At 42.6% G+C, this 12,779-nt stretch overlaps 1 protein-coding gene across 1 annotated transcript; it reads right to left on the bottom strand.

Annotated features, from left to right (window-relative positions):
- Positions 1–5,142: 5,142 nt before the first annotated feature.
- Positions 5,143–5,628, bottom strand: LOC138878166 (uncharacterized). The gene has a single exon (XM_070157832.1). It carries the CDS (start codon positions 5,626–5,628, stop codon positions 5,143–5,145), a length of 486 nt encoding a protein of 161 aa, XP_070013933.1.
- Positions 5,629–12,779: the final 7,151 nt, after the last annotated feature.

Consider the following 12,779-nt stretch of genomic DNA (forward strand, 5'->3'; position numbering starts at 1 on the left):
CCAATCAGCCCAAACACTGATAACATGATTTAACAAGAAATGACAATAGAGATTGAGATATGATATGCAAATGATGAATGTGACTGAGTATATTGCAGTTTAAGCAAATGATTCAATAGTAGAAGTGACCTCAGTGGGTCCCAACGGAATAAGCATATAGCATTAACATGATTTCTAACATAGATTTCAGCTTAATTACTCTAACACGTAGGGATTACATGAATAACATTAAGGTTGATACCTAAATGGTACCACGGAATCAATCGAGTCACAATTTATATGGTGCACACACACACGCCCGTCACTTAGCATGTGCATCACTTCAACAATAGCCACTATCACGAAATCCAGGGATTCATACCCTCTATACAATTTTAGAAGAGTTACTTACCTTAAATCGCACAAATCCCTACTCCAACAAGCCATTTCCTTGCGAATCAGCTTCTAAATGACTTGAATCTAGCAAAACAACTAAATACAATCAATACAAGCTATAGGAATCGATTCCACACGATAAAGCTATGTTTTTTAACAAGAGTCAAAAAATCAACCCCCAAAGTCAACCCTGAGCTCAAGTCTCAAAATCCGACAAAATTTACAAAATCCGAACACCCATTCAATAACGAGTCCAACCATACCAATATCATCAAATTCCAACATTTAATCGACTTTCAAATCCTCAAAATATAGTTTATGAAGTTTCTACGATGTTTCCTATTTTTTTCCAATCCAAAACACTAATTAAATGGTAAAAACAATGATAGATTCATGTATATTAACCAAATCCAAGTTAGAATCACTTACCACAATCAACTCCTCGGAAATCCCTTCAAGAATCGCCCAGAACCGAGGTCTCTAGCTCGAAATATGAAAAATGGGTCAAAACCCTCGATTTTGAAATTAAATATCTGCTGCCTAGATATCCTTCTTCACGAATGCGCAAATTACTGCGCTTTCCCAAAGCACAAAAACTCAACTGCCTTAAAATCTCCTTACACGAACGTGAAAACTTCCACATGATTGTGATGACCAATGAACCCATGCCTACACGATCGCAAACCATATCTCGCGAATGCAAAGGCTTACAAGCCTGGTGCCCTACCTGCCTCATCCTTCTACGCGAACCCATGCCCCCTTTCGCGATCGCGATGAACAATCTCCTTATACCTTCATAAACGAATGGGATTCTTTACAAATGCGAAGAACAAACTTCACCTACCACCCAAATACACTTCACGAACGCGAGACCTCTCTCGCGAATGCATATAAAGAAACCAGACACCAGATATTCTAGAGCTCTTCAAGGCCAAACTGAATCCGCAAGTAATCTGAAGCTCACCTGAGGCCCTCTGGACCCAATCCAAACATACCAACACATCCTAAAACATCATACGAGCTTAGTCAAACCCTCAAATCACATCAAACAACATCGAAAACACAAATCCACCCTAATTCAAGCCTAATGAACTATTGAACTTCCAACTTCTAAGACCAATGTCGAAACACACCAAATCAACTCTGATTGACCTTAAATTATTCACACAACTCACAAATGACACAAACAACCTATTACAACTTTCGGAACAAATGTTCGCGCCCAGTAACCCCTAATACAACTCTCGGGGAAACTTCTCAACTCTCCAAACTTCAACTTTTCCAACTTTCGCCAATTCTAGCCAAAATCACCTACGGACCTCCAAATAAATATACGGACACACTTCTAAGTCAAAAAGCTATTAGAACCATCAAAATTCTATTCCAATGTTATTTACATATAAGTCAATATCCGATCAACTCTTCCAACTTAGGTTTCCAACCTTGGGACTAAATGTCCCAATTCATTTCAAAATATCCCCGTAACTAAACCAACCACACTGGAAGGTCACATAACAACAAACGAACATAAAATGGGGAATAAATGGGGGAACGGGTTACAATACTCAAAAAACCGGCCGATAAGTAACAGAAATCAACTTAACTTATACGCTTTAACTAAAATGACTGCCATGTATTTAGCCTTAAGTCTTCATATCCTTTTTTAGTTTTGGTTTATAAGATAGATAACCATAAGTGCATGATGCAAATCAACAAGTAAAACTAAATAAAAATCAGTAGAGTAAACATGAGAGCCATATCAAAATCATCAGGAAAGTCTGAAGCTTGAACAAGTGTAAAGAATACTTAAGGATCTTTAGCAAATTATATAAGTTTAACAAACACACAGATTACTTAACTTGAAGAAAATTTATTAGGCTTACTAGAGTAGTTGATTGGTATTAACATAGTTTTAGGGTATTAAGGAGAACAACTGGTTGATGCAAAGCATGATGATCATGTCACGACCCCGATTCACCCTCCGTGAACCATCGTTACGGCACCTAGTCTCTACGACTAGGTAAGCCTAATTTGCAGAGGAAAAACCAAAATTTGCGGAAGTGAAAAATTTAAAACAGAAATATCATAGTAACAGTGTTTAAATGTGCCGCTCGGCACTCACAATGTTTAACTCTCGATACCAAACATAAATCCAAGACCCGGAAACCCATGAATCACAAGCTAACATCAGTACTACATAGCTCTAACTTCGGAATGTCTAATAAGAACAGGAAGGTACAGAAGGGCTAAATATTAAAAGCAGGAATAGAAAGGAACTTCTCGGTTGGGGGACGCGGCAGATGTACCTCGAAGTCTCTAGAGCGGTCGCCTCCCTCAAGGATAGTAGACCTGATCAGCGGTAACTGGATCTGCACATGAAAAACATGCGCAGAAGAGGCATAAGTATACCACAGTGGTACTCAGTAAGTGCCAAGCCTAACCTCGGTTGGGTAGTGACGAGGAATGTTCGGGCCCTACTGAGGTTAAATAAAATATAAAGATCAATAGTATAGAGCGAAAAAATATAAATAACTACAACAGTAAAATAACGCAGGATGAACAGAACAACAACAACTATATAGGACAAGGGAAAAGTGGAAAGGAAATACAGCTCATCACCAATAGTAACAATCGGGGATCTCCCAAGATACCGTCTTGTAGTCCGATCTTTACATATCCAGTGAATCTTCGGGGATACCGTCCCGTAGTCCATCATATATATATGTCCGAAGGATCTCCCGGGATCCCGTCATGTAGTCCAACTCATAGGGATGCGAGGATCTACCAGAATCCCATTCTGTAGTCCCAAATGTAAATACCCAGTACTAGGGGAATCTACCGGGTGCATTCCTGTAGTTCCATTTAACTGTGCAGGGGGATCTATCAGGAATCTAACCCGTAGTACCAAAGTAAATATACCGGGGGATTTACCAGGAATCTAACCCATAGTCCCAAAGTAAACAGACAAGGGGGAGCTACCGGAACCCCACATCCGTAGTCCCAAAATAAATACACAGCAGCAACAGGAAGGTATACAGAAATGGTAAAATTTCATATTAAGGCGACAAGTGATTCTAGCCTAGCATGCTGCACAGAATTCAAGTAAGGCAGTTTGAATCAATTAAAGCAATTAAGTCACTTAGATATGCTTTTCTAAGCTAACAACAGGCTTAATAGTGCAAGAAATAGAAACAGGAAAGGAAACATACTAGTAATTACTTAAAAAAACCGGATTTCCTACAATTAGCACAAGTACTCACTCGTCACCTTACGTACAAGGCATTTCAATTACCAAATATACCAATCCTAAGGGGAAGGTCCCCCGCACAAGGTTAGACAAGCCACTTACCTCGAACCGGCTCTAATCAACCCAACACCATGTCTTTTCCACGAGTACTAGACTCCAAATGGCTCAAACCTATTCAATTCAATTGCATAATGTAAATAACACTTCAAGTAACTGATTCTATAATTAAACTCTAAGCTAATTCGCGAAATTATGTAAAATGACCAAAACGCCCCTTAGGCCCACGTCTCGTAATCGAGTGAAATTTACATTTTCAGAAACCTCATACTCACGAGTCTATACATAACAAGAACACTAAAATCGGAGTCCAAATGCACCCTCAAATCCTCATTTAAAGGCCTCTTAAACTCAATCCCTAATTACCCATTTTTCCCAAATTTCTCACCACTAATTAGGTCTTTAATCACATAAGAATGAGTTATGAAGTCAAGGATGTTACCTCTAAGTGATTCTCCTTTGTTTGCCTCAAAAATCTCTCTTAAACGCTTCAAACCCAAATGAAAATGGTGAAAGGATCCCTCAAATTCGCGAAGGCAACTATTTATTTGTTCTGCCCAGCGACTCTTCTGCGGAACAAGTGTCGCATCTACGACTTTCACTTAAGGACCCATCTTTCGCATCTGCGGAACTCTAACCACAGGAGCGGTTCCGCTTCTACGGACATCTCACCGCATCTACGGTTCCTGAGGGAAATCCCAAATTTTGCTTTTGCGGTCCTCTTCGCCGCTTCTGCGCCTTTGCATATGTGGTCCCCAAACCGCAGATGCGAAAATCCCAGAAGAACAGCTGCTGCAGTAACTTCAACTCCAAAATTTCCTCCGTTAACCATCCGAATTCATCCCGAGGCCTCCGGGACCTCAACCAAAGGCATCAACATATCCTAAATATTCAAACTTGTACAAATCTTCAAAACACTTAAAACAACATTAAAACAACCAAAATACATCGGATTCAAGCCTAAGTTTATAAAATCTTCGTATTTCGCTTTCGATCAAAAACCCAACCAAAACACGACGGAATGACCTGAAATTTTGCACACACAACCCAATTGACATAACAGAACTACTGCAACTCTCGGAATTCCATTCCGATCCTCTGATCAAAATCTCACTATCGAACTAGAAACTTCCAAAATTCAATTTTCGGCATTTCAAGCCTAAATTAGATACGGACCTCCAAAACATAATCCGAACACGCTCCTAACCCCAAAATCACCCAATAGAACTAACGGAACCATCAGATTTCCATTATGAGGCCGTCTTTACATTGTTCTAACTAAGGTCAACTTTCCAACACTTAAGCTCTCATTTAGGGACTAAGTGTCCCAAAACTCCCCGAAACTCAAAACTGAACATCCCGGCAAATCACATTAGCAGAAACAAACTTGGGGTAAACAGTTAATAGGGGATCGGGGCGTTAATTCTTAAGATGACTAGCCGGGTTGTCATATCCTCCTACACTTAAACATTAGTTCGTCCTCGAACGAGCATAGAGACATACCTTAAGTAGTGAAAAGATGAGGGTAACGACTGCACATATCCTGCTCGATCTCCTAGGTCGCCTCCTGGCTGACCCCACCATTGGACCTTCACTGATGCAATGTTCTTTGACCTCAACTTTCTAACCTGCATGTCCAATATTGCCACTGGCTCCTTAATATAAGATAGATCCTTGTCCAATTGGACTGAACTAAAATCCAACACGTGCGACAGATCGTCGTGACACCTCCGGAGCATCAAAACATGAAATACCGGATGAACTCTTGCCAAGCTGGGAGGTAAGGCAAGCTCATAAGCAACCTCCCCAACACGCCTTAATATCTCTAAAGGGACAATAAACCTCGAACTCAACTTCCCTTTCTTCCCGAATCTCATAACGCCCTTCATAGGCGAAACCCGAAGCAAAACCCGCTCTCCAACCATATAGGAAACATCGTGAACCTTCATGCATAAGACTTGTGTCTGGACTGGGCTGTACGTACTCTATCCTGAATCACTTTAACCTTTTCCAAAGCATCTTGAACCAGGTCTGTGCCCAAAATCTGGCCTTACCCGGCTCAAACCAACCCATAGGAGATCTGCAGCGCCTACCATATAAAGCCTCATACGGTGCCATCTAAATGCTGGACTGATAGCTGTTGATGTAAGCAAACTCCGCCAATGGAAAAAACTGATCCCAAGACCCTCCAAACTCAATCACACACGCACGGAGCATATCCTCAAGAACCCGAATAGTACGCTCAGATCGTCTGTCTGTCTAAGGGTGAAATATTGTACTCAACTCTACCCGAGTACCTAACACATGTTGAACGGCTCTCTAAAACCGTGATGTGAACTGGGTACCTCTATCTGAAATGATGGAAACCGGAATACCATGTAGATGAACAATCTCCCGGATATAGATCTCCGCCAGCTGCTCTAACGAATAAGTAGTACACACAGGAATAAAGTGAGCGGACTTGGTCAGCCGATCCATAATCACTCAAATAGCATCAAACTTCCTCAAAGTCTGTGGGAGACCAACTAAAAAGTCCATGGTGATCCACTCTCACTTCTACTCCGAAATCTCTATCTGCTGAAGCAACCCACCCGGTCTCTGGTGCTCATACTTCACCTGCTGACAATTGAGACACCGAGCTACAAATCCAACTATATCTTTCTTCATCTGCCTCCACCAATAGTGTTGTCTCAAATCGTGATACATCTTTGCAGAACCCGAATGAATGGAATACCGCGAGCTATGGGCCTCCTCTAGAATCAACTCTCGAAACCCATCGACATTGGGTACACAAATCCTATCCTGCATCCTCAATACCCCATCATCACCAATTGTCACATCCCTAGCATCACCGTGCTGAACCTTGTCCTTGAGGACAAGCAAATGAGGGTCATCATACTGCCGCTACCTGATACGATCAAATAAGGAAGATGGAGAAACCACGCAAGCTAGAACCTGACTGGGCTCTGAAAGATCGAATCTCACAAACTGGCTGGCTAAGGCATGAATATCCATCGTCGTAGGCCTCTCTGATTCTGGTAAATAAGCCAAACTCCCCAAACTCTCTGTCCGACGACTCAAAGCATCGGCCACCACATTGGCCTTGCCCGGGTGATTCAAAATAGTGATATCATAGTCCTTTAGCAACTCCAACCACCTCCTCTGGCGCAAATTTAGTTCCTTTTGCTCTAACAAGTGCTGCAAGCTCCGATGGTCAGTATAAATCTCACAGGGAACCCCATATAAATAATGGCCACAAATCTTCAGGGCGTGAACAATGGCAGCTAACTCAAGGTCGTGAATAAGGTAGTTCTTCTCATGTATCTTCAACTGTCTAGATGCGTAGGCAATCACCCTACCGTCCTGCATGAACACTGCTCTAAAGCCAACCCTCGAGGCATCACAATAGACCGTATAAGACCCCAAACTTGTAGGTAGTATCAAAATTGGGGTTGGGGTCAATGTTGTCTTGAGCTTCTGAAAGCTCGCCTCACATTCCTCCGTCCACTGAAACGGAGCACCCTTTTGGGTCAACCTAGTCATAGGGGCTGCATTCGAGGAAAACCCCTCCACAAAACGATAGTAGTAACCCATCAAACAAAGGAAAGTGCGGATCTCTATAGTTGAGGATGGTCTGGGCCAACTCTGCACGGCCTCTATCTTCTTTGGATCCACCTGAATACCCTCACTCGATACCATGTGGCCTAGGAATGCCACTAAATCCACCAAAACTCACATTTTGAGAATTTAGCATATAACTTCTTCTCTCTCAAAGTCTGAAGCACAGTCCTCAGGTGCTGTTCATGATCTTCCTGACTCCGAGAATACACCAGAATATCATCAACAAAGACAATGATGAACGAGTCAAGATACGAACGAAACACATTGTGCATCAAATGCATAAAGGCTGCTGGGGCATTTATCAACGCAAATGACATAACAAGGAACTCGTAATGACCATACCGAGTCCTGAAAGCAGTCTTTGGAATATCCGGCTCCCGAATTTTAAACTGATGGTAACCTAAGCGCAAGTCAATCTTAGAAAATACCCGTGTGCCCTGAAGCTGGTCAAACAGATCATCAATACGAGGCAAAGGATAACGGTTCATCATTGTAACCTTGTTCAACTGGCAATAATCAATATACATACGTATAGAACCATCTTTTTTCTTCACAAACAACACAGGAGCACCCCAATGTGATACACTGGGCCGAATAAAACCCTTATCAAGCAATTCTTATAATTGATCCTTCAATTCCTTCAACTTGGGAGAAGTCATACGATACGAAGGAATAGAAATGGGTTAAGTGCCCGGCAACAGATCAATGCCAAAATCAATATCTCTATCATGTGGTATGCCTGGAAGATCAGCTAGAAACACATCGGGAAAATCCCGTACTATTGGAACTGAATCAAATGATGGAGTATCAATACTAACATCTATCACATAAGCTAAATATGCGCCACACCCTTTCCCAACCATACATTGAGCCTTAATAAATGAAATAACTCTATTGGGGGCATAATCTAAAGTACCTATCCACTCAACACATAGTACACCTGGCATAGCTAGCTTCACAGTTTTGGCGTGACAATCAAGAATAGCATAATGGGGAGACAACCAAACCATGCCCAAGATAATATCGAAGTCAACCATAATGAATAACAATAAATCGGATTTAGTCTCAAGACCTCTAAGAGCAACCAAACACGACCAATAAACACGGTCCACAATGAGAGAATCTCCCATAAGAGAAGAAAAATAAATAGGGGAACTCAAAGAATCCCAAGATACACCCAAATATGGAGCAAAATAAGAAGAGACATAAGAATAAGTAGAGCCTGGATCGAATAGAACCGATGCATCTCTGTGGCAAACTAGTATAATACCTGTGATGACAGAATCGGAGGCAACAGCCTCGGTACAGGCAGGAAGGACATAGTATCTGGCCTGGCCTCCTCCTCTAGGTGAACCTCTACCTTCCCGACCTCCCCCTCTAGCTGGCTGAACAGGTAGGGTAGCAACTGGAGCTGTAACCATAACCTGAGAACTCTGCAGGGCACGCTGTGGCTGAGAAGTTTGTGGAGGTGCACCCCTCCCAAGTCTGGGGCAATCCCTCACCATATGATGTGTGTCACCACACTCAAAACAAGATCTAGGAGGACGTGGTGGATGTGACTAGCTAGGGCCAGGTCTGCTGGACTAACCTTCGAAAACACCCTGTGCTGGAGGCGCGCTAGAAACCGGAGGTGCATAATAAGGCTCCTAAGGCCTCGGAGGAGATTGAATACCACTGGCTGCTGGAAGAGCCGAATGAATAGGGTGACTCATATAATCTTGCCATGACGACCTGCAGCTGCGGTACGGGCACCATAATAATGGCCCGACTCTCGAGACCTCTTGGCCTCCCTCTCCTCTTTCTCCCTAGCATGCACCCTCAATCCTCCTAGCAATGCTGACCACCTGCTGGTAAGAAATATCTATCTCCAACTCACGAGCTATGCTAGATCTAATGCTGGGAATAAGGCCCATAATAAACCGGCGAACCCTCTCATGGACAGTAGAAACCAAGGCTAGTGCATGTCTAGCCAAGCTGGTTTAACGGACAGCATACTCTAAAATAGTCATAGCACCCTGGCACAAATGCTCAAACTTTGAATGCCATGCGTTCCTCAGGCTATAAGGAACATAGTCCCTCAAGAAAAGATCTGAAAACTAAGCCCAAGTCAGTGAAGCAACCTCATCTGGACTGTCTAGCTCATAGGTGCGCCACCACTCATAGGCGGCTCCTCGAAGCTGGAAGGTAGTGAAAGAAACCCCGCTCGATCCTGAAATACCCATGATACGGAGGATGCGGTAACACTCATCAAGAAATCCTAGAGCATCCTCCAATGCTAGACAACTAAATATAGAGGGATTGTACTTCTTGAATCTCTCAAGCCTCAACTGCTCATCCTCAAAAGTCGCTGCCCTATCTTCGGGCTAAACTGGCACAGCAGGCAGTACAAGAATAACCTCAGGGACCTGCTCAACATGCACTCACTGCTTAGGAGTGCGGGCAGCGGGAGTTTGTGCTTCTCCCCCGACCTGAGATGTAGCTTCAGCAAGGGGAAACAACCCTGCTTGAGCCAGAGTGGTGTACATGCACATGAACTATGCCAGAATCTCCTGAAGAGCTGGAGTAGTAGTAGTAGTAGTAGGCATGCCAGGTGCCTGGACTCCGGCTGGATCTGCTACTGGTACCTCAGTGGCAGCTCACGCGGGTGCTCTGGCTTCACCACGTGTGCGTCCTTGGGCTATACCCTAGCCTCTAACGGCTGTAGTAGGGGGCGCGAGTACCTAATCATCTCGGGTAGCATGTGTCCTCACTGTTTATGAGAGAATAGAAGACAGAAGTTTAGAATGGTGATGTCAAAATATCGCACGACAAGGAAATAAATGAAGTGGAATTTTCCTAACAGTTACATAGCCTCTCATAGATAAGTACAGACGTCTCCTTACCGATCAACGAGACCCTAATAAACCGGCTTGTGATCCATGACTCCTATGAACCTAGTGTTCTGATATCAACTTATCACGACCCCGGTTAGCCCTCCGTGAACCATATTGATGGCACCTAGTCTTTACGACTAGGTAAGATTAATTTGCAGAAGAAAAACCAAAATTTGCGAAAATAAACAATTTAAAATAGAAATAAAGCAGTAATAGTGTTTAAATGTGTCGCTTGGCATACACCATGTTTAACTCTCAATACCAAACATAAATCCAAAACTCAGAAACCTATGAATCACAAGCTAAGATCAATACTACATAGCTCTAACTCTGGAATGTCTAATAAGAACATGAAGGTATAGAAGGGCTAAATACTAAAAGCAGGAATAGAAAGGGACTACTCGTTCTATGGACGCGGCAGATGTACCTCGAAGTCTCTAGAGTAGACGGCTCCCTCAAGGACAGTAGACCTGATCAGCGGTACCTGGAGCTGCACATAAAAAACATGCGCAGAAGAGGCATGAGTACACCACAGCGGTACTCACTAAGTGCCAAGCCTAACCTTGGTTGGGTAGTGACGAGGAAGGTCAGGGACCTACTGAGGTTAAATAAAATATAAAGATCAATAGTATATAATGCAATAGTATAAATAAGTACAACAGTAAAATAACACAAGATGAACAGAACAACAACAACTATACAGAACAAGGTAAAAGTGGAAAGGAAATACAGCTCAGCACCAATGTAACAATCGGGGATCTCCCAAGATACCATCCTGTAGTCCCATCTTTACATATCCAGTGAATCTCCAGGGATACCGTCCCGTAGTCCATCATATATATATGTCTGAAGGATCTCCCGGGATCCCGTCCCGTAGTCCAACTCATAGTGCGCGGCGATCTACCAGAATCCTGTTCCGTATTCCCAAATGTAAATACCCAGTACTGGGGGAATCTACCGGGTGCATTCCTATAGTTCCATATAACGGTGCAGGGGGATCTACCGGGAATCTAACCCGTACTCCCAAAGTAAATGTGTAGGGGGATCTACCGAGAATCTAACCCGTAGTCCCAAAGCAAACAGACAAGGGGGAGCTACCGTAATCTCACAACCATAGTCCCAAAATAAATAAAGAACAACAGCTGGAAGGTATACAACAATTGCAAAATTTTGTATTAAGGCAATAAGTGATTTTAGTCTAGCATGCTGCACAGAATTCAAGTAAGGCAGGTTGAATAAATTAAAGCAATTAAGTCACTTAGACATGCTTTCCTAATCTAACAACAGGCTTAATAGTGCAAGACATAGAAAGAGGAAAGGAAACATACTAGTAATTACTTAAGAAAACCGTAATTCCAACAATTAGCACAAGTACGCACGCGTCACCTCATGTACAAGGCATTTCAATTACCAAATATACCAATCCTAAGAGGAAGGTCCCCCACACAAGGTTAGACAAGCCACTTACCTCGAACATGCTCAAAATCAACGCAACACCACATTTTTGCCACGAGTACTCGACTCCAAATGGCCCAAATCTATTCAATTCAATTGCATAATGTAAATAGCACTTCAAGTAACTGATTCTACAATTAAATTCTAAGCTAATACGCAAAATTATGTAAAATAACCAAAATGCTCCTCGGTCCCACGTCTCGTAAACGGGTGAAATTTAAATTTTCATAAACCTCATACTCTCACGAGTCTATACATAACAAGAACACTAAAATCAGAGTCCAAATGACCCCTCAAATCCTCATTTAAAGGCCTCTTAAACTCAATCCCTAATTACCCATTTTTCCCAAATTTCTCACCACCAATTAGGTCTTTAATCACATAAAAATGAGTTATGAAGTCAATGATGTTATCTCCAAGTGATTCCCCTTTGTTTTCCTCAAAATTCTCTTTTAAAAGCTTCAAACCCGGATGAAAATGGTGAAAGGATCCCTCAAATTCGTGAAGGCAACTATTTATATGTTCTGCCCAGAGATTTTCCGCATTTGCAGCCCTGAGACCGCATCTGCGGTCCCGCTTCTGCGGAACAAGTGTCGCATCTATGACTTTCACTTAAGGACCCAGCTTTCACATCTACGGAACTCTAACTTCAAGAGTAGTTCCGCTTCTGCGGACATCTCACCTCATCTGCGGTTCTTGAGGGAAATACCAAATTTCGCTTTTGCGGTCCTCTTCCCCGGTTCTGTGGTCCCCAAACCGCATATGCGAAAATACTAGAAGAACAGCTGTTGCAGCAACTTCAACCCCAAAATTTCCTCCGTTAACCATCCGAATTCATCCCGAGGCCCCCGGGACCTCAACCAAAGGCATCAACATATCCTAAAACCTTATTCAAACTTGCACAAATCTTCAAAATACTTCAAACAACATCAAAACAACCAAAACACATCAGATTCAAGCCTAAGTTTATAAAATCTTTCAAACTCCGCTTTCGGTCAAAAACCCAACCAAAACACGTTCGAAGGACCTGAAATTTTGCACACACATCCCAAATGACATAACGGAACTACTGCAATGCTCGAAACTCCATTCCAACCCTCGGATCAAAATCTTACTATTGAACCAGAAACTTCCAAAATTCAACTTTCGGC

The sequence above is a fragment of the Nicotiana sylvestris genome, chromosome 9 (genome assembly GCF_000393655.2).
Source record: "Nicotiana sylvestris chromosome 9, ASM39365v2, whole genome shotgun sequence".
In the NCBI taxonomy this organism is placed as follows: Eukaryota; Viridiplantae; Streptophyta; class Magnoliopsida; order Solanales; family Solanaceae; genus Nicotiana; species Nicotiana sylvestris.

What these genes read in the sequence shown, in the direction of transcription:
- LOC138878166 (XM_070157832.1), bottom strand. Translation starts at nt 5,628, where the DNA reads ATGAAGGTTCACGATGTTTCCTATATGGTTGGAGAGCGGGTTTTGCTT.